General features: G+C 44.8%; 1 protein-coding gene across 1 annotated transcript in view; it reads right to left on the minus strand.

The window, feature by feature from the left end:
* Positions 1 to 23,572, minus strand: part of LOC139392655 (ras/Rap GTPase-activating protein SynGAP-like) — a 91,166-nt gene that overhangs the window by 40,185 nt on the left and 27,409 nt on the right. The window contains exon 3 of the mRNA XM_071140799.1: positions 322 to 767. Within this exon, the coding sequence (XP_070996900.1) occupies positions 322 to 767 (446 nt within the window). The remainder of the gene's footprint in view (positions 1 to 321; positions 768 to 23,572) is intronic.

The following is a 23,572-nucleotide window of genomic DNA, read 5'->3' on the forward strand; positions in this document are numbered from 1 at the left end:
AGGAATTTGTCTGAATCGAGACAAACCATTCACTTTTTGTGAGCTTTGTGTCACTGAAGTCTGTTTTAAAGAAGAGACTGAAGATTTGACTAATTTGCTGACCGTCAAGGTAACTGACTGGTAGGACTAGATAAGTCATTCTGGTTTGATTAGCCAGCCTTTCTGACACGTTTAAGCCTCATACAGTCAGAAGAACTGAATCACAGTGGTGGGTCACATTTGGCATAGGGAACAGAAAACTCCATAGCATTTGGCAAAGGACGTAACATGAAGTTTAGAGGGGGTTTCTTCACCACATACAGAGACATCTGAGTCATGTACCTCGATCGGAGGCAGAGGTGCAATATGGCGTCTGGTCACTGGGCTGGAAGCGGCAACCCTCCAGTCCCCCGGCCAATTGGAAGAAAGGGGGGAGAGGGGGAGACTAAGAGACAGGCAGGGGGAGAGGGGCAGCGAGCGAGGGAGAGGGGGAGTACCGACCCCTTTCTTGTAGTGTTGCTGAGGGCAGGAGTGGCCATGGGGGAGGGAGGGGGAGAGAGAGGGTGAGAGGGTGAGGGGAAAGGGAGGGGTTCCACTGGCCCTGCGACAGGTGTGTGGTGGGGAGTGGAAAGGGAGGGAGAGAGAGAGGGACGGGGGGAGCGAGCGAGGGCGGGAGGAGGGAGGGGTACTCACGGATTGTCGGAAGGGTTGGGGGGGGGCAGTGGGAGGGATCTCCATGCTTGGCTGCTTCACGTTGGCTATGCTCTTCCGCCGGGCGCGAGCGTTCTCTGAGAGAGAGAGAGGGGAAGAAGACAGGTAAGAAGGAGAGAGAGAGAGAGAGAGAGAGAATCCAAAAGACAGGTGAGAGAGAGGGGGAGCGAGAGAGGGCATGGACTTGGCATGTGGTCAGTGGGGAGACGGGAGCAAAAGAGAGAAGATACACACAGTACAGACATACGGTCAGGGGAGAGAGGAAACATATGAGAAACTGACAATTAAGGTCAAAAAAGCAGAAGGTGAAGTGAAGGTAGTGTGTACAAAAAAAGCAAGGGAGAGAGCAAGAGAACAAGGTTACGGGTGAGAGAAGCAATGTGATGATAATGTCCCATTCACCCTGATCTCCATCATCCCCTACTTCCTCTCCTCCTACCAGGAAATAGATAGATAGAGAGCTGCATGGAAAGGAAGATGAAAGAGGAGGGGTGAGGAGGGGTGAGGTGAGTGAAATGAAAGGGATGGGTTTTCTGCCTGGCTGTTCGACGAGGCAAATGTTAACAATCTGCACTGAGTGTGGTGAGGGAGGGAAGAGAAGAGGCAGGGAGCAAGAGAGGGAAGCAGGTGGAAGCATTAACAAACACAGCGCCTATTGACTTCCGTCCGAGAGTCAGTCCCTAATGCAGTGAATTAGGCAGTAAGGGAATACACTCTGTACTATCCATGATGGATGGCAGAGGAGACCAGTGGCCGGACAGTAGAGAAGATGGAGCACAGAAGCCCATTCTAATATTCTGTACTATCTATGATGGAAGGCAGGACCCACTAGACAGAGGCGTCAATTCAACATATTTTCCACGTTGGCTCAACGTAATTCTGTTGAAATGACGTGGAAACAACATTGACTACAACAACTTGTACCTCACAAGTCCTCAACTGGCAGCTTCATTAAATAGTACCCGCAACCCACCAGTCTCAATGTCAACAGTGAAGATGTGACTCCGGGAACAGAGTTCTCAAACTAGACACTAATGTACTAATGTACTAATGTACTTTTCCTCTTGCTCAGTTGTGTACCGGGGCCTCCCACTCCTCTTTCTATTCTGGTTAGAGCCAGTTTACTCTGTTCTGTGAAGGGAGTAGTACACGTACGAGATCTTCAGTTTCTTGGCAATTTCTCGCATGGAATATCCTTAATTTCTCAGAACAAGAATAGACTGACAAGTTTCAGAAGAAATGTCTTTGTTTCTTGCCATTTTGAGCCTGTAATCAAACCCACAAATGCTGACCCACAAATGCTCCAGATACTCAACTAGTCTAAAGAAGGACAGTTTTATTGCTTCTTTAATTAGCACAACAGTTTTCAGCGGTGCTAACATAATTTCAAAAGGGTTTTCTCATGATCAATTAGCCTTTTAAAATGATAAACTAGGATTAGCTAACACAATGTGCCATTGGAACACAGGAGTGATGGTTGCTGATAATGGGCCTCTGTACGCCTATGTAGATATACCATAAAAAATCAGCCGTTTCCAGCTACAATAGTCATTTACAACATTAATTTCTGATCAATTTGACGTTATTTTAATGGACAAAACATTTACTTTTCTTACAAAAACAAGGACATTTCCAAGTGACCCCAAACTTTTGAACAGCAGTGTATGTGTATACGTATGAATGTTTATGTATGTATATATATACAGTTGAAGTCAGAAGTTTACATACACGTAGGTTGGAGTCATTAAAACTCGTTTTTAAACCACTCCACAAATTTCTTGTTAACAGACTATAGTTTTGGCAAGTCGATTAGGACATCTACTGTGTGCATGACACAAGAAATTTGTACAACAATTGTTTACAGACAGATTATTTCACTTATAATTCACTGTACCGCAATTCCAGTGGGTCAGAAGTTTATATACACTAAGTTGACTGTGCCTTTAAACAGCTTGGAAAATTCCAGAAAGTGTCGTCATGCCTTTAGAAGCTTCTGATAGGCTAATTGACATAATTTGAGTCAATTGGAGGTGTAACTGTGGATGTATTTGAAGGCCTACCTTCAAACTCACTGCCTCTTTGCTTGACATCATGGGAAAATCAAAAGAAATCAGCCAAGACCTCAGAAAAAAAATTGTAGACCTCCACAAGTCTGGTTCATCCTTGGGAGCAATTTCCAAACGCCTGAAGGTACCTCGTTCATCTGTACAAACAATAGTACGCAAGTATAAACACCATGGTACCACGCAGCTGTCATTCCACTCAGGAAGGAGACGCATTCTGACTCCTAGAGATGAACGTACTTTGGTGCAAAAAGTGCAAATCAATCCCAGAACAACAGCAAAGGACTTTGTGAAGATACTGGAGGAAACAGGTTCAAAAGTATCTATATCCACAGTAAAATGAGTCCTATATCGACAACCTGAAAGGCCGCTCAGCAAGGATGAAGCCACTGCTCCAAAACCGCCATAAAAAAGCCAGACTACGGTTTGCAACTGCACATGGGGACAAAGATCGTACTTTTTGGAGAAATGTCCTCTGGTCTGATGAAACAAAAATATAACTGTTTGGCCATAATGACCATCGTTATGTTTGGAGGAAAAATGGGCAGGCTTGCAAGCCGAAGAACAGCATCCCAACCGTGAAGCACGGGGGTGGCAGCATCATGTTGTGGGGGTGTTTGCTGCAGGAGGGACTGGTGCACTTCACAAAATAGATGGCTACATGAGGATGGAAAATTATGTGGATATATTGAAGCAACATCTCAAGACATCAGTCAGGAAGTTAAAGCTTGGTCGCAAATGGGTCTTCCAAATGGACAATGACCCCAAGCGTACCTCCAAAGTTGTGGCAAAATGGCTTAAGGAAAACAAAGGCAGGGTATTGGAGTGGCCACCACAAAGCCCTGACCTCAATCCCATAGAACATTTGTGGGCAGAACTGAAAAAGCGTGTGCGAGCAAGGAGGCCTACAAACCTGACTCAGTTACACCAGCTCTGTCAGGAGGAATGGGCCAAAATTCACCCAACTTATGGAAACTTATGGAAGACTACCCGAAACGTTTGATCCAAGTTAAACAATTTAAAGGCAATGCTACCAAGTACTAATTGAGTGTATATAACTTCTGACCCACTGGGAATGTGGTGAAGAAATAAAAGCTGAAATAAATCATTATCTCTACTATTATTCTGACATTTCACATTCTTAAAATAACGTGGTGATCCTAACTGACCTAAGACAGGGGATTTCCACTCGGGATTAAATGTCAGGAATTGTGAAAAACTGAGTTTAAATGTATTTTTCCAAGGTGTATGTAAACTTCTGACTTCAACTGTAGATATAAAAATTACTACTAATGTATGCAGTATCATAGAAAGAAGGAAGCAGGAATGAAAGCGAGAAAGCATCTGAGGCCAGTTCATTTCAGTCTTTCTTTCTTTTTTCCCTCCCTATCCCTTTCTCTGCTACCCTCTTTTGAGATAGATCAATGATAACATAGTCATGTCTGAGGCTATAAATATTATTCATGTTTCCTATTCTCTCTGTCTCTCTGTCTCTCGCTCTTTTTCTCTGTCTCTCTCTTTATCCCTCACTCTCTTCTCCCTCTCTCTTTCTTTCCCTACTTCTCTCGCTCTCCCTGGTTCTGCTATCACACAGACACACACACTCAGGCATACACACTGCACACACACTCAGGCATACACACTACACACACACTCGGGCATACACACTACACACACACTCGGGCATACACACTACACACACTCCTCCTCTCTCCCACGCAGCTATTTTACATAATTCAAAAGTGCATTTATCCTCTCCTCTCTCCAGCCTCTCATCGCTCTCTCTTTTCTCTCCTCACTCTTCACGTTTTCACATGATCCCGTCTTTCCCTTTACTTAGTCATCTATCTTGTCTCCTCCATCCTTCTCCTTCATCCTCCTTTCATTCATCTGCATTCCTTCTCTTTATCTGGTCTCTACATTCCCTCTACTTCTCAAAATGGCAATCTTTTCTCATGACTCTGCTGTCATGCTACTTTCCACTGCCCACGTACTGAGCTGAGCGAGCGCCTTAGGGAAGGATCCTCATTGTGATGATAACCAAGTCAACGAATCACAGAGGGTTATGAAATCCAAAAGGGTGTATGTCCATTATACACAGCGGAAAATCCCAAGACCAATGAACCAACTGCTAGTCCATCATTGTCCTTTCTAAAGGAAATATGGGTGGCACACAGGATCTTTATTTGATCACTCTTTTTTATGCTGAGAATTTTCCTGCCCAGCAGGACATTTTTACTTGTAGTGTATTTCAGCTTTAAAAAGGCTTCTTAAGTTTGTAATTTCCACTTAAAAATGTCTGACTTGATTTGCCTTCATGAAAAATGTACAAACCTCTACAAAAAAATGTCCATTCGTTATAATCCACATAATTAATATTTCCTCTTGCTCCAGGATTGTTTTCCTGCTGTAGCAAATCGGCTCAAATTAAGATCCTACATCTGTATTGAGGTAGTTATCGTACTAAGGGTCCTGAGTTTTTCTAACCGCATAACCTGACTATGAAAACTACAGGCACTAGTCACCCTGGTGTCATGATCTGTTGTGACAGAGACAAACATCACTATTAGGAGCCAGAGTTTCTCCTGGCTATGTGACCTTTTCCTGGTCAGTTCACATAATTAGGAAAATATCAGGACAATAGTCATTATGTGTGCACTCCAAATACAGCCCCAGTCAAAATGCAACATAAACTAAGAGGTGCATCAGTTCCCCCTGGAACTACTGTTCCCAAAACAAATTAGTTTTCCAAGAGCAAGTAGACTGTAGCCATTTCTGAGTAGCTAAGTGAAAATTCAGCTGGCATCCCTCCTAACAGTCCTAAGGTGTGACTGCTCTGTGGCTTTAGCTAGCTATACATTTAGATAAGCTGGAGCCAGTCAGCAACTTGGCATCGTGCTCTCTCCCTGAGGGTGAAAACTTTGTCCTTTGTTGCCAATTTAGATTCATATGATTATCTGAAAATATTGGTGTTACGGAGGATTTCATTACGCAAAACCTTTGATTTGTTTGGAGATCTACCAAGTTGTTTTCTTTACTCTTTGCAACACTTGGTCTACTATGTGAAAGAGTTTATTCAAAAAGACAGCAAATATTATTCTTATGAATGTTTTTTTGTGTGTGTGTATAACTGACTGTAAAGGCTTGTTGAGTCACACTGGGTTTGGATCATCCAGATAACCCATCTGTAGATGCTCTACAGATCAACAAACTATCCGTTGATAAGCAACTGCTTACTACGGTTACAGTTAGGATTAGGTTTAGAATAAGGGTTACGTAATGGTTAAGGTTAGGGCTAGGGTTATGGTTAGGGTTAGCAGATAGTTAGTTGAAATGTTGCTGATAGTCTGTAGAGCATCTACAGATGGACTATCCAAATCAAGTGTCACCGCTGGTTGTCATGGGTTACCCCTCTTGAATTCTTTGGGTTTTGTGTTCCGATATGATTGGCAAATGAAGCCTTTTGTTCGATCTGAAAGTGCACAGAGCCTTGCAGCGTGACGGTGAGTTTACGGAAACAGGAAATAGTTCAGCAAGGCCGTTCCGTATCTGCTGTTCACCACCATCGGCCTTCACTCAAAGCTCTCAAATCACCGCGTGAAGCCAAACCTGACATTGTGGAAGTGTTTATGCAATAAAGGTTCCGATGCTTCCGTACTAACAGAACAAACCCTTGAGATGCCCTTAGCATAACACTTGCTAGGCAACACAACAATACTTTGGCAAAGTCTGAGTGTCATTTGGCTCAGTAAATTAAGAAAAGAATGCACATGTTTGGTAATGATAATGAACAAAAACCTTAGGTATACCTGATAGGCCGCAGTTATTCATAAGAGCTTTGTGTATAAGAAAACATGGTGATAATATTACTAGGATTGATGATCCATTTCACTACATTGTTTTAGTAATATAAAGTCAACATTCTATTTATTACACCACTTTTTTTCTCATTATGGCAAATTTTGCAATCGCTGAGCAAGGATTTCTGCCCCACTTAAACATAAAGTGTTAATTGCTTTATCTACAAAGAAACAGTATTACGGTGTTGTGATTTTGAGTCGTTGCGGTTGGACCTCCAAAAGTGGATATTTCAAAGCTTTACAAATGCCAACAGTCTTTGTTCCAATTCCTTAGTGATATGCAAACGTACAAGAAAGGATCTAAGGCAGTGTAGTGCATACTAACCTCCACTAATGTACTCTAGGGCTACGTTCCAATGACCATACTAGCATACTACTTAGCATATCAATCAAATTTCAATATACATTTATTTATAAAGCCCTTCTTACATCAGCTGATGTCACAAAGTGCTGTACAGAAACCCAGCCTAAAACCACAAACAGCAAGCAATGCAGGTGCAGAAGGATACTACTTGCCCAATGCTTTAGCATACTTCATTCTAGATGGTATGCTTGTGCGTAACAGACAATATATAACAGACCAGAGACAACATACTATGGACAATTTTCTGTTCTACACTGAAAAAGGAAAAACCTGCACTTGTTTTTTAATTTTTTGACTATCCCTTTTGAACCAGGCACTTTCAATTAACACAACATTTCCTCCTGCTACAATTTTCTGCTCTAGAAATGACACAAGCAGACATAAATGACAAGTGACCTGACACTGTTGTGTATGGTTCATGGTACACAAGATCATCTGGGGTCTGGGCTAGCTTGTCATTTGGTATTGGGAAAGTATGCTCCTAGCAGCAGTATGTCATTTTTGTATGAACTGAAATCAGATGTTATGAAGTAGGAGGGGAGAAGGGAATCATGCTATTGAAATCCTAAGAGCATCATGTACGTATTATGATGGGTGAGTCAGACACATGTCAAATGTAGTCAAGCGTGATCAAACGTACATCTTTTAGGGTTTCTGCTACCCGGGATCCTTGGGACATCCCTACACCATTGAAGTTGACATTTGAAATGGTTAAGGTAAGAGTTAAGGTAAGGAACTGACCCATCCTTTGGTGGGGTGCAGTGCCAGTATAAAAGAAATGGAGCCCACACACTCATAAGATCTACCATGTACCTTTATTCACAAACATACCTTGACGGTGGAACTTATGAGTGTACGGCTCTATTTCTTTTACACATCTCAAACGTAACCGCATATCCTCACTTGTTTAGTCATGTCCATGTGTTACTATAACGCTTCATGCGCTTCATGCTCAGAGTGTGGAGACGAGATGAGTGGGTTGAAGTTGCTTCTAAACACTGATACAGGGTCAGATCTTTTTTCATCCCTACAAGGTCAAGGTTATGATGAAGAGATTAGTAATCTGATCCTAGATCTGTTGTTAGAGCAACTTCTACCTTAAGTGGAGACAAATGAGCGGCGTGAATTGTGTGATGTTTTGCAGTAGCACCAGTATTATTTGTGTCCTACACGAACCCCTTAATGGTGTTCAACAATAATCGACCACATTAAATATTTATTTATGATAATGCGTTAAAAAGCCATCCGTAAAAGGGACTCAATAGGTCCATTTCATTCAATTTCTCACCCAGTCCCTTTTGATCCAAACCCGGGCTCTTTATTTAGTTTCCATGGCAACATTTTCCAAGTACCTTGCATTTGAGTTACAGACACATAACAAAGCCAGCGAACAGAAAAGACACATAGGACCCTATAAACTACATCCTACACACTCACCTCCAAACGCTAAGCAACAGAGGGAGAAAACATGCTCCAAATGTGGGGGGAAATGAAAATCTATAGTCATGCTGATAAAATGTGTTTTTTGATCATGATATCTGGGGTATACGGTGTCTAGTACTATCATTACTGAAATGACAGGCAAACGCAAAGCAGTAAAAAACCTATTGCCTTAGACTGACTTAAATAGTATAGTAGTATATGAAATAGTACTAGGCATTACATAATGAAGGGAGGGTTAGAGGAACGTATAGAGGAGAAAGCAATAGTGTCCTCAGTCTTCTGTTACTGCATCTGATTTGAACCCATAGAACCATTTATATTGAGAACGTGTTCACGGATACAATAGGATGCACATGATGTGTGCGTTCATGTGCAATTGTGCATGAGTTTGTATACACCGCCTACAGCATACCTGAGGCCAATGACGCACGTGCGCATGGGCCTCTAACCCTCCCTTCATACGGTACAGTTTGCACTGTCATGCACATGCATGTGTGAACATGTCAGTTTGCATTGGCATGTGCTTGTGTGTGTGAAATGGTGCACTCTTTTCCTTCTGAATGTAAATCTGATGTCAAGCCGAAAGCTGAAGATGAAACGTGTGGGTGGCAACAGCTTCCAGCTTAGTCCCTCAGAGAGAGTATGGTGAGGGAGAGTGAGTGAGGGAGTGAGTGAGGGAGAGAGAGAGAGAGACAGAGATGAATGGATAGAGAGAGAGAGAGAGAGAGAGAGAGACGAATGGAGAGAGAGAGAGAGCGAGAGAGAGAGAGAGAGAGAGAACAAGAGCCAGAGTGATGGAGGCTGGAGAGGGAGTGGGTGCTGAAATGCTGTGGGCCTTTTTTGTATGTTTTCCATTGTTTTGAGAGAATTCTGGTCTGCAGACCTGTTAGCTTTTGATCCAAGAACTGTAACTCCAAACGTAGGATAGTCTCTCCTGTGTGCAACATACACTATACTCCATTGCAGTTCTATGATGATCTTTCTTGACATATTTCAACATATTTAGGTCACGTCTCTACATGTATGACCATGCCTTAGAGGATGTCTGAGCCATAGACATATAATCTATAGAACCAATATCCTCATTCTCTCCGATATCCTCATACTGAGTGTACCAATGAGTAAGCTATACTGTCAAACTGACTTGGCATTACCCGTTCTAATTCTTTATTTCTATGGTATGCGCACTTAGGAGTAATTTCTGAGTTTTAATAGATTAATGATTTAACAGATAAACAAACAACGTCTAGCTTTTAGGCTTGCCACTTAGCAGGCAGCGGCAGCTTACTTAGTGTAATTTGATGCATGTCAGAAAGGATACGTTGTCATGGCAATAAAATAGTCCTATTTTTCAACTAGATATCCAGAATGAGCATGTTCTACTCTTGGCCTAGCTCTAACCAATCAGGGCCAATAATAAAGAGGGAGGTAGCCTTGTAAGTTATCGTTCACCCTAAAATATACGTTTGCTAGATGTTTTCAGACCTCAAAGTGGTTTGATTTGAGTTTAGGGTGAACTATCACCTTAAACCTGCTCAACTCAAGTGTTTCATCTTATATTGGTGCAAGATGTTAAAATCTTCTTACTATTTGGGAAAGTACAAAAGCGGACTGTAATACAGTGGATCATGACAACATGCTTTCACGTGTGCATGACACAACAAAACGAGATGCCAACTCAATCCAATAGCCTGTTCCTACTGTACAGAACCGGAATAGAATCTGGTGAATGCAACATACTTGGTCATGACCAAGATGGGACAGGAAACATTGGATGATGACTTTGGCTCCTACCTAAGAAAGAAGACGGCGTTGGTTCCTACCTAAGAAAGAAGATGGCGTTGGTTCCTACCTAAGAAAGATGCGAGGTGTTGTGCTTTGATCCCAGACCTCTAAAGTATCTTCAGATGTCCAAAGTCTATTCAGCCCACAATAAAAAAATGGAGGCAATTCGAAGCAAATTTGAGATATCCAACTTTGTCTTGAGTTACCATAGTTGTCCACAGGTTTTAGTGTCTGTTTGATATTGTTGTCGTTGTCACATTCCTTTGGGCCCAAACTTGCTGTAAATCAATGCTCCTCCACTATGCCAAGGCATTAGTGTCTATAAATAATTAAATACATTGGTGTCAGTGAGTAGCTGCTGACACTGGACGTGATTGTTAATGTGTGTCATGGCATTTGCCTGGTAGCCTAAGTGCATTCGTCTGGGTTGCTGTCAAACAGGTGAGTGCCTCACCCATTGAGTTCAGCATGTGCAGGTCTGAGACTATGAGTTGGCCATACAGATATATTGCTCAGGCAGTGCTTGAGGTCAATTCTCAAGCAAAGAATCGCGATTTAAATAACACCAGCAAGCAAAGACGGTAGAATATATTCTAATCAAAAACGAATATACAGCCAAATAACTAAAACAGCCAAATAACTATCAACAACTTTGTCCACACTTTAAATATTCAACACATAAATACACATATAAATGAACTTGATTACCAGACTTTACTATCCAGGCATCTTGAAATAGGAATCTCTAGATCAACTCTAGAAAAAAATCTATTCTAACTCAGTGATATAAATATGAGAGATTTTTACAAGTGCAATTTAGGAGGGGGAAAATGAATAGCCTTTACTCGTGGCATTTGTGTTTTGGTCAAGGAAGTGAGGCAGTAGTCTCCTCATAAGGTGCAGTGTCTAAACTTCAAGCTGTATACTTTTGAAAAGTGCTCATAAATATACTTATCATGACCTTAAAGTGCCACATGTAAGCTCACAGAGAATAAGGATGATTCCCCACACAGAAATAAACACCAAAATATTAGCTATCCTAGGCTATACTTGATTGGATTTGTAGACGTCTCTTATAGTAGTATATCCATACGGAAAAAATATTAAGAATTAGATATAGACTATGTCTCCAAAATCAGCGACTGTTATAATTCCTCACGGATGTATGGTTCATTCTTCCACCACCTCCCCCCAGCCAAGCTCTCCAGCACCGGCAGCGGCTGTTCCGCGGCGGGCAGTCGCGCTGAGAGCTCCTCTTCCCCGGCCTCTCCCTGTCCCCTCGCACAGTTGCCCTCGCCCCCAATCCCGCGGCCGTTTCCTCGGTAACCTACAGAATATCTACTGAGGCGAATTTCTCTCATGTTTTGGTTGTAATTGAGCAATGGTTTTTAAGGGTTGTATGCCTTCTATCCCCAAAATGATGTTGTCCAGGCGTGGATGATATATTTTCTACAAGACCTCAATTTCGATTTTGGAAAAATAAAATAATGATTAAAATAAATATTAATAATACACCCTTTCGTTAATTTAATGTTTTGTAGTTTTTGTTTTTTACAATAAGCATATCAACCCATGATATCTGCAGCTGTGTATGTGTGTGTGTGTGTGTGTGTGTGTGTGTGTGGAGGGGGGGGGGGGGGGGGGGGGGGGGGGGGGGGGGGGGGGGGGCGAAGTCCGCCTATCCTGTGTGCCAATTATTGGATATAGGCTAGTGCGCGTTCGGATGCGCTCCGACAAGTCCTAATCTTATGCAGGGGGAAATATATTCGAAGTAATCTTTCCGTTGATTGACCGATGCTTTCTTAGTTCCCAAATCGGCAGAGAATATTGAACTAGCAGCAGAGCAGATGCTGTGCCAGCGCCTGGTCAGGCTACTCTTGCATGTACAGGAAGGACGAATCATTGGTGACCATCAAAACGCAAACGTCATAAAAAAAATAACAGCGAAACAGCAACACTTCAACGAAAGTGAACAGTGTCCTACAGCATGGAATAACCGGGTGAATATTTCCAAATTAGCATCCCTTATCCAGTTGCTAGAAATTATAGTACATCCTCAAGTAATCCGCCTCTCCTTCGATGGAAGTCCTATCCAATCTATGTTGAAGGAGATTGTGTCACACAGGTGTATATGGTTGGAGCAGCACTTATGCCTTGCCTTGCTTTGCCTTCACATCTCCCTCTCTCTTGCTCTATCTCAGTTTTGTTAAAGGGATAGGACAGAGATGTTTTGAAAGGGTGTGGGAGTCGAGTAATGGAGTGATTTTAAGTACAGTACTAGTATGAGGTGCCCAGAATTCTCTCTCTCTCTCTCTCTCTCTCTCTCTCTCTCTCTCTCTCTCTCTCTCTCTCTCTCTCTCTCTCTCTCTCTCTCTCTCTCTCTCTCTCTCTCTCTCCACCCCCTTTCTCACTCTCTTCCTGCCCCCTCTCACACACACATCTGGGAGAATGAGAGGTTCAGAGCTAGGGGCAAGTGTGTGGGAGGCGTAACAATATGACTATGACACTGAAAGCTGCAACCCGCTCATGCATACAGAAAAACACACACAGAGACACAAGACAAATCTGGGGTGGGTGTAACGGTTTCAATGCACATAACTGGATGTCTCATGGAAAGAAAGACAATGAGAAGTACCCAAACACATCAGTAATGGTGACAACACTCTATACCTATCTTCACGTAGACCTACATCAAAGCAGTATTTGCCGTACTCTTTTATCACCAACAGCTAAAAAGCCAGCCATTTTTTTAATTTCAGTCACTTAAGACATCACCAGTGATGGCACTTAATAGTATATTTAAAGTAATCGGTATTTCCAAAGGGGTAAAGGGTGACTTAGATCTGTTTCCATGACAACTGTAAGCTTGGGCCAACTTTTTAACCCATCGCATTACAGATAGTAAGTCACTGAGCTATTAGAATTACAGGGATTGGTCAATTTAAGTATTGCAGAAAACAATTTACTACACCCCCCCCCCCCCCCCCACACACACACACATAGATTTTCTCTCCTTCACTCCCCCCCCCCCTCTCTCTGCCTCTCTCTTACTCTCTCTCTTTTGCATTCTCTCTAACCGTCTGTGTGTCTGCTCTATAATTATTTCCATGGTTACCATTAGTGATGTGAACCTAAGGCGGATGTACTATTGTAGTAATCTTTCCCTCTCTCTCACCACTGTCATTTACTTTTTTCACATCCCTTGCTTACTCCATGCAATACAAATGTCCAACCCGTGCTCATAGTTCTCTCCCTGTCTCTCTCCATCAGATAGGATAGGGGAAGAGGAATTATATGAAACAAGGACACACTTGAAGTGTGCACAGTGCCACCTGGCTAGGTGGAGTGCCAAGGCTGAAGAGTAGACTGGGATGTTGGCAGTGGTGGGCACAGGAACTTGGGAAACTGGGAACGCATTGGAGCCACAGACTCAGTTTACAGTACAGTACAGTACGCGCGCACACACACACACACACACACGCGCGCACACGCACATGCACAGTGCAAGCAGGCATATAAACACACACACAATTACAGTGCAGTATACACAACACAAGCCCACGCATTCTCTTGCATGTGAAGATATTTGCATGGATGTTCGCACGCCTTCTGTACATACCCTACGGCCTCACACCCATAACACATACATCGCCTTGACTCATTTACCACATCCCATTCACTCACCATATGGTGTGAATACTGTATCTCCCCATCTCCCATCCATTCTTACTCTATAACTTACTGATAGACCAAGTATATGAGCTCCTTTCTAGCTTCACAGAGCGCGGTGGAGCCTTTAGGTGACAGTCAGTCAGAGTGGGAGTGTTGGCCTGACAACACCGGTATTCTGTCCCTGGAAAACCACGTGCCTCTGGAGCTGCAGCACACGGCTGTGTGCAAATATTCAATTAAGATCCTGGCTAGTGCAGCTGGAGAGCCTGGTAACGACACTCTACGTGTGAGAACACAGCCAGAGAGCTGAGAGAGATATAATAGATATACAATACATACCTATAGGGGCATTGAGATAAAGGTGTTAGAGACAGGCAGAGAGAGGGGGGAGATAAACAGAGATATGGAGAGAGAGAGACAGAGAGAGACATACAGATAGACAGACAGACAGACAGACAGAGAGAGAGAGGGGGGAGAGAGAGAAACAGAGAGATGGAGAGACAGACAGAGGGAGAGACAGACAGAGAGTGAGGGGGGGAGAGGGAGAAATAAACAAAGAGATGGAGAGATAGAGACAGAGACATACCGTAGACAGAGAGAGAGAGAGGGGCTAGAGCAAGCGCTAATACAATTTGTACTACATGAAGGAAAGTTGGCTATCATAATGACATATAATATCCATTATAGTGTTAGAATTTCAAAAATCTATTTCATAGCTGCATAGAGTTATGATTTCAAGAAGACCACACCGCACTGTCCTTATATTTCTCAGCAACACTCTCCAGTCAATAGCTATCTTTGCCTCTTTTGTGTAAGCGGATGTACTGGCATTAATGCTCTTGTATATGACGTGGGGACCAAGGTTGTTTTACCTTTGCTTGGTCGCTTTCTTCAACTCCTAACTCCCTCCATTTCAACTCCCTCCATTTAATTATGTACAGTACAGCAGTAACAAGTACTAATTCTTGGCTATTGAGGAATGACAAACTAATTTGTAGCAACTGGCATGTACCTATTTGAGATACACAAAGAGCAAAAGCATACATTTATATGCAAAAGGAGAGAGTCATGGTCTATGAAAGCCATAAGGGAGAGAGATTATTGACATCTTGTGTTAGAGATATGGTCCTTTGGATTGGTTTAGCATTGGCTGTTGGGGTTGCCGGTACATACAGTACTAGACTGAGTCGCGGGGGGATGTAGGAACATACTGGTCTGAGTTGCGGGGGGGTGTCGGAACATACTAGACTGAGTCGCGGGGGGGTGTAGGAACATACTGGTCTGAGTCGCGGGGGGGTGTAGGAACATACTAGACTGAGTCGCGGGGGGGTGTAGGAACATACTGGTCTGAGTTGCGGGGGGGTGTAGGAACATACTGGTCTGAGTCGCGGGGGGGTGTAGGAACATACTGGTCTGAGTCACGGGGGGGGTGTAGGAACATAATGGTCTGAGTCACGGGGGGGTGTCGGAACATACTAGTCTGAGTCGCGGGGGGGTGTAGGAACATACTGGTCTGAGTCGCGGGGAGGTGTAGGAACATACTGGTCTGAGTCGCGGGGGGGGTGTAGGAACATACTGGTCTGAGTCGCGGGGGGGGGGGGGTCGGAACATACTAGACTGAGTTGCGGGGGGGTGTAGGAACATACTGGTCTGAGTTGCGGGGGGGTGTAGGAACATACTGGTCTGAGTCGCGGGGGGGTGTAGGAACATACTGGTCTGAGTCACGGGGGGGGGGTGTAGGAACATACTGGTCTGAGTTGCGGGGGGGTGTAGGAACATACTGGTCTGAGTCGCGGGGGGGTAGGAACATACTGGTCTGAGTCGCGGGGGGATGTAGGAACATACTGGTCTGAGTCGCGGGGGGGGTGGTCGGAACATACTAGACTGAGTTGCGGGGGGGTGTAGGAAGATACTGGTCTGAGTTGCGGGGGGGTGTAGGAACATACTGGTCTGAGTCGCGGGGGGGTGTAGGAACATACTGGTCTGAGTCGCGGGGGGGTGTAGGAACATACTGGTCTGAGTCACAGGGGGGTGTAGGAACATACTGGTCTGAGTCACGGGGGGGTGTCGGAACATACTGGTCTGAGTCGCGGGGGGTGTAGGAACATACTGGTCTGAGTCGCGGGGGGGTGTAGGAACATACTGGTCTGAGTCGCGGGGGGTGTCGGAACATACTAGTCTGAGTCGCGGGGGGGTGTCGGAACATACTGGTCTGAGTCGCGGGGGGGTGTAGGAACATACTGGTCTGAGTCGCGGGGAGGTAGGAACATACTGGTCTGAGTCGCGGGGGGTGTCGGAACATACTAGTCTGAGTCGCGGGGGGGTGTAGGAACATACTGGTCTGAGTCGCGGGGGGGTGTAGGAACATACTGGTCTGAGTCGCGGGGAGGTAGGAACATACTGGTCTGAGTCGCGGGGGGGGTGTAGGAACATACTGGTCTGAGTCGCGGGGGGGGGGGGTCGGAACATACTAGACTGAGTTGCGGGGGGGTGTAGGAACATACTGGTCTGAGTCGCGGGGGGGTGTAGGAACATACTGGTCTGAGTCGCGGGGGGGTGTCGGAACATACTGGTCTGAGTCGCGGGGGGGTGTAGGAACATACTGGTCTGAGTCGCGGGGAGGTAGGAACATACTGGTCTGAGTCGCGGGGGGTGTCGGAACATACTAGTCTGAGTCGCGGGGGGGTGTAGGAACATACTGGTCTGAGTCGCGGGGGGGTGTAGGAACATACTGGTCTGAGTCGCGGGGAGGTAGGAACATACTGGTCTGAGTCGCGGGGGGGGTGTAGGAACATACTGGTCTGAGTCGCGGGGGGGGGGGGGGGTCGGAACATACTAGACTGAGTTGCGGGGGGGTGTAGGAACATACTGGTCTGAGTCGCGGGGGGGTGTAGGAACATACTGGTCTGAGTCGCGGGGGGGTGTAGGAACATACTGGTCTGAGTCACGGGGGGGGTGTAGGAACATACTGGTCTGAGTCACGGGGGGGTGTCGGAACATACTAGTCTGAGTCGCGGGGGGGTGTAGGAACATACTGGTCTGAGTCGCGGGGAGGTAGGAACATACTGGTCTGAGTCGCGGGGGGGGGTGTAGGAACATACTGGTCTGAGTCGCGGGGGGGGGGGGGGGTCGGAACATACTAGACTGAGTTGCGGGGGGGTGTAGGAACATACTGGTCTGAGTCGCGGGGGGGTGTAGGAACATACTGGTCTGAGTCGCGGGGGGGTGTAGGAACATACTGGTCTGAGTCACGGGGGGGGGGGGGTGTAGGAACATACTGGTCTGAGTCACGGGGGGGTGTCGGAACATACTGGTCTGAGTCGCGGGGGGGTGTAGGAACATACTGGTCTGAGTCACGGGGGGGTGTCGGAACATACTGGTCTGAGTCGCGGGGGGGTGTAGGAACATACTGGTCTGAGTCGCGGGGGGGTGTAGGAACATACTGGTCTGAGTCGCGGGGGGTGTCGGAACATACTAGTCTGAGTCGCGGGGGGGTGTAGGAACATACTGGTCTGAGTCGCGGGGGGGTGTAGGAACATACTGGTCTGAGTCGCGGGGAGGTAGGAACATACTGGTCTGAGTCGCGGGGGGGGGTGTAGGAACATACTGGTCTGAGTCGCGGGGGGGGGGGGTCGGAACATACTAGACTGAGTTGCGGGGGGGTGTAGGAACATACTGGTCTGAGTCGCGGGGGGGTGTAGGAACATACTGGTCTGAGTCGCGGGGGGGTGTAGGAACATACTGGTCTGAGTCACGGGGGGGGTGTAGGAACATACTGGTCTGAGTCACGGGGGGGTGTCGGAACATACTAGTCTGAGTCGCGGGGGGGTGTAGGAACATACTGGTCTGAGTCGCGGGGAGGTAGGAACATACTGGTCTGAGTCGCGGGGGGGGGTGTAGGAACATACAGGTCTGAGTCGCGGGGGGGGGGGTCGGAACATACTAGACTGAGTTGCGGGGGGGTGTAGGAACATACTGGTCTGAGTCGCGGGGGGGTGTAGGAACATACTGGTCTGAGTCGCGGGGGGGTGTAGGAACATACTGGTCTGAGTCACGGGGGGGGGGGGGGTGTAGGAACATACTGGTCTGAGTCACGGGGGGGGTGTCGGAACATACTGGTCTGAGTCGCGGGGGGGTGTAGGAACATACTGGTCTGAGTCGCGGGGGGGTGTAGGAACATACTGGTCTGAGTCGCGGGGGGGGGGGTGTCGGAACATACTAGTCTGAGTTGCGGGGGTTGCTGTGTAGTAACAACTGAATGATGGCATTTATTTCCCATAAGAATATGCTGCTCTACTAAAGCTCTGGAACACAGAAGGTGTTGATGATCTGTGTGTGTGTGTGTGTGTGTGTGTGTGTGTGTGTGTGTGTGTGTGTGTGTGTGTGTGTGTGTGTGTGTGTGTGTGCGCATGTGCGTGTGTGTGTGTCAGGGGCGTAGGCACGGGTGGGCCTGGGTGGTGATTTCAATAAAATCCTTAAGCTCACAGATGAATCCCCAACTGGGATGTTAGCTACCACTTCCCAAAACAGTAAACTGCCAACAAGGATTGGCGACTCGCATGTTACGTCTACAGTGGGAAATGCAGCCCCTGTTAGGAGCAACTTGGATTTACAGGCATAATGGAACGAGATATTGGACAGACAACTTATGGAACTCAACAGTCGTTTTCAGTGGTCAAATGGCAGTGATACAGCCACCCAGTGCCCATTATGACATTTCTGCAGAGATAACTACTCTTTTGGTACAGCAGCTTAAACGAAAGGTACGAAAGGTACAATCAGGCTGGCTATTTTAAAAAATCTATATATTTTTAGTAACCTATTCGCCAATAATGCGATAGGTGCACTTGATTCATCTGCGAAGTGTTCCCATTTTTAACCATTTTATTTGTCTGAAGATACAAACTCTGCCTACGCAGAGGGCTAAGAGGGCTAAATCAGGTGCACCTGTAGGCATTCCGCTGGTCAATTGGATAGCTTAGATCAGGGGATTTCTTTTGGGGGCCGGGGACACCTTTTGTGAAATCAAATTCGTCAGGGAACCCTTCATAATCAGAACACAACTCCAGTGAGATAAGAATAGCATACCATAAGCTTTACTATGACTTCGGCAGTGCATGGCTGGACGAACCAAGTCTCCGGCCCGGGGAAGCAACGTTTTAAAGGTCTGCCTCTTGCCATCGGAGAGAACATCTTGCAGTTTTCAAGCTAATTTCCTGCAATTCTACACATTTTGTCATGTGGCAGAGATTGTTGTTGTTATTGCAGCTCTAAAGCTAATATCCTACAATTCTACACATTTTGTCATGTGGCAGAGATTGTTGTTGTTATTGCAGCTTTAAAGCTAATATCCTACAATTCTACACATTTTTTCATGAGGCAGAGAGAACATGGTGCAGTTTTAAAGCTTAAATTACAGTACATTTATGTTGTTGTTTTTTTTTTGTGGGGGAGAATACAATTAGTGGAGAATAGGCTTTTTGTGGATACCAATATCCCTGTAAACCGACCAGGCCCATGTTGCCCAGGGTTAAGAATATACATTGTAGATTCATAATATTACATTGTATATTATTTTTGAGAACCCCTGGCTTAGATCACCGTGTCTACAGCAGCTTCGACGAGCCCACAATTTAAATTGATGCTGACTGTAGAGTAGGCTACTGTAAAATTTCAGAAGCCTAGAGAGAGATTATCAAAGAATACAGCAAGGGGTGCGTTTGTTATGAGTGTTTATTTATTTATTTATTATTCAGCACTGCAACGCTGTTTTTATTCAACACTTTCAGAAATCATGAAATACACTTCTCCACTTCGACTCGCACTCTTCCCCTCCGCTGAGACTGACCATCAGTCCAGTGAAATAGTTACTTCAATTTATGCTCGAATGTGCCTGGAAAGTAGTAGGCTACAGCAACTGACCTATTACCAGTGCTATCAAATAACCAAGCTCAGTGGCGATTTTAGCATGTAAATCTTGTTGGGGCAAACACATTTTTATTTTTTTAATGCATGCCAGCTAAGCCACTACATAACACAACACTAAACAATACATTAATTGCACTATAACGGTGACCACAAACTGTTAGGGCCTACATAAAAATGTCCCAACAGCAGAGCTTTCTTTTCACCACTATGGGGTGATTTACCACCACTACACCTGGCTATCAGCAGAGCCTTGTCGGGCAGCGAAACAATTCATTCAACCTCATTTACTGGCTGACTTGCTTAAACAAATGTGGTTTCTACTGACAATTGAGATGTACAAACCATAGCATAAGGGAACGATGAGCGGATAAGAGGCAATCCATAATTTTGATTAAGACATTAACGAGCCAGCTAAGATGGACGTTGTCAATATAACTATATATCAGAACTTTTGAAATGTACAGCAACAAAATTCAGAACATGGGCCATTTTTACAGTATTCTCCCTGTACACCATGTCAGAACCGTAGGATAAATAAAGGGGGCATACTGTATAAGCAGACAATGAAAGCTCTTACAAAATTCGATGATGACATTTCTGTAAAACAGGCATGACATCAGTGACCTTCAGGTCAGCGCTCTAGAAAGAGGCCAGAGTTCCGGACTTGAAATTCCGTATTGGATAACTGTTCAAAACGTTCAATTTCAAGTTGTTTTGAACGCTGCAGAAGTCATGCTGGATTGACAGCATGGCCAATGTATTCAACCTTTTTTGGACCATGGTGTTGCGTGTGAATGTGTATCCTTTTAAGCTTGGAAAAGAGACCCTTAAACCCAGACTTGGACCACAAACCCTCTTCGACGAATAGCAGGCAGGGGAAGCAAAATAGTGATTGCTTTGCAACGCTTGCAGTTAGCCACTGATTCCTGCCAAACCACTCATTGTTGAATTTGTGATTTCCAACTTTTTGTGTCATGTTTATGTCCAATGGCCGATGAGCACTGATACGTTTTATCTATAATTTCTCTTCATATGAGACAAGGATTGAAAAGGATTTGCCAGTAGATTAGTGACGTGATGCATGATGATAACTGTTTTCTCTAGCTTGCTAGCTAAGATTTTGAAAGTATGATGTTGGCATGATCAGTCCAATCAAAGCTACGGTAGATATAACGTGATTTGATGTAATTTTATCTGTTGCCAATGACCTTGAGCCTTCTTGGATGGGCACTTCTAATGTAAATCTATGGCAGCACGTAGGGGGCTTGAATTTTCTAGCTCTCCCTGTAGATTTTGAGATGACATAGTGTCCCCGTGAGTGACAAAACACTGAGCCAATCACGGCGCAACTAGAGAAGATTACCACTGTCCCTCCACAGAAAGCACTGAGCTAGGCTGAAACACCTGCATTTTGGAGCTGCCTTACTCAAGAATGCAAAAAAGAGACCATGTTTATATGCTGCTTTATCCACTTGATTTTTTTTGTTTTAAATGATTTTTTTTACCCCTTTTTCATGGTATCCAATTGTAAGTAGCTACTATCTTGTCCCATCGCTACAACTCCCGTATGGGCTCAGGAGAGGCAAAGGTTGAAAGTCACACGTCCTCCGATACACAACCCAACCAAGCCACACTGCTTCTTAACACAGTGCGCATCCAACCCAGAAGCCAGCTGGGTGTCAGAGGAAACACCGTGCACCTGGCAACCTTGGTTAGTGTGCACTGCGCCTGCCCTACCACAGGAGTCGCTGGTGCATGATGAGACAAGGATATCCCTACCGGCCAAACCCTCCCTAACCCAGATGACACTAGGCCAATTGTGCGTTGCCCCACAGACGTCCCGGTCGCGGCGAGTTACGACAGAGTCTGGGCGTGAACCCAGAGTCTCTGGTGGCAGCACTCAGCTTGCATTTTGACTCAGAAAGTGATCGCAACAAAAAAAAAGGTTGGTGACCACTGTTCTAGTCTATATCCCAGCAAACAGGAGATGACCTGAGGACATTCGGAGACATTAATATTAGGTCCCTAAAGGGTCTCAGCGCAATGTTATCCCATTGACCTTAGAATGTTGCGTGATGGTATCAAGGGAACGTTCTTAGGGGTACTTTTGTCTAGTTCCCAGGATGTCACTGAGGACCATGTCAGGACCTTTCTCGGACGTGCTCATGACTTTCATTTTACTAGTGTGCAATGGCCCCAAGGAAACACTCTCTGGGGGACCTTTTTATAGCTCCAGTTTTGACCCCTGAAGGTTCTTAGTACATTGTGTCAGGTCCCCTGGAAGATTTGTGTAGTTCCTGGTGTCCCCAAAGACATGTATAAGATGTTCTTGGGACGTTGTGTCATGGTCCCCTGGAGGTCTGAAGGAACATTATAAATGTAAGAATGTAACTGAATGGCATATTTTGAGTTGAAATATAAGTGCTTTGAGTGTTGACAGTAATCATAGTAATTCTGCCAAAAAGTTGTATTTTGAAAAACATCTCAACGGGTCATTTTTAAGAGTTGTTTGGCAAGGATAGGTCCTTTGGAAACTTTCTGATACTATATAGACATCAACACGCAATGACGGACTGGCCATCTGGAGCACCGGTAATTTTCCGCTTGACAATTGGGGCCGATGCAACGCAAAATATAAATAACCCCAGCCCCCGCTTAAATAAAAATAACCAAGTGCTGTGTGTCTGACTGGCCCAGGCGAGTGGGCTGCCGGCCCACTGACACTGCGGTTGGGTATTACATCTGTCAGCCTCTCTCTCCCAGCCAATTACTTTTGGTCCAGTCCATTCTAAATTTACCTGGGCCCTGCCCCTTTCCCATCTCTGTTAAGTGGTGACATTTGGATAAATAGTGCAGTGGAGCAAGATGGACAAAAACGTAAAGGTGGTGCTGAAAAGCGGAGAGAGTCCCTGAGGCTGAAGCAGCAAAATGTTTTAAAATAACAAATGATTAATTTGGCGCCATTACCAGTCAATCATGTCAGCCTAGTGAGCCTGAAGGCACTGGCAGCAGAGAGGAGAGAGAGCAGAGAGAGTAGCCCATTGAGCCCAGCGATACCCATTCAACTGTTTGTCAAGGTTTTGCAGCTGAAGCAGTAAGGCAGAAGAAAATAGGGATAAGATAAGCAATGTTTGGGTTTGGCTAGCTGGCTATTTAGCTATATCAGGTGCCTTTTGTTGAAAAAGGCACTCGTCAATGTCACTTTTCGTGAACCGACCAATCACAGCCTGGATGGGGCGGGACAGCAAAAAAAAGGTTACGCGCTACAGCAAACTTTCAAAATGTTGAACTCATTGTTATGCATGAATGGATATGATTATTGACATTAGTACTTAGCATTAAAAACTAACCACCAATGTAGACCATTTTTATTGCACAAGAATTTAATGATGGAAGAAAACCTACAAAAATTATAATATTGGTTGTGTATTTCTTAAACTGCTGTATTGCCCAATTGGAATTACTATTATACTAGTGGTATATAGTATACTATTATATTAAATTATATGAATCTACTAACATTATATAATTAATATATTAATATTATACATTATAATATTATATTAACATTATCCTTTTAATGAATGTTATAATATTATACAAATATGCTAATTTATACTAATTACTCATCCAGGTTGAGGATAGTGCATCTGCAGTGGACAGATGTGGATTGAGCCAGAGGCAGGATGACACTGCCACCCCAATTTTGGATTATCTTAAGAGGAAGAAGTTAGGGGACCTAGATATGTTTTTTAGTTTCCACCCCC

This window comes from Oncorhynchus clarkii, chromosome 3 (genome assembly GCF_045791955.1).
Source record: "Oncorhynchus clarkii lewisi isolate Uvic-CL-2024 chromosome 3, UVic_Ocla_1.0, whole genome shotgun sequence".
Lineage (NCBI taxonomy): Eukaryota > Metazoa > Chordata > Actinopteri > Salmoniformes > Salmonidae > Oncorhynchus > Oncorhynchus clarkii.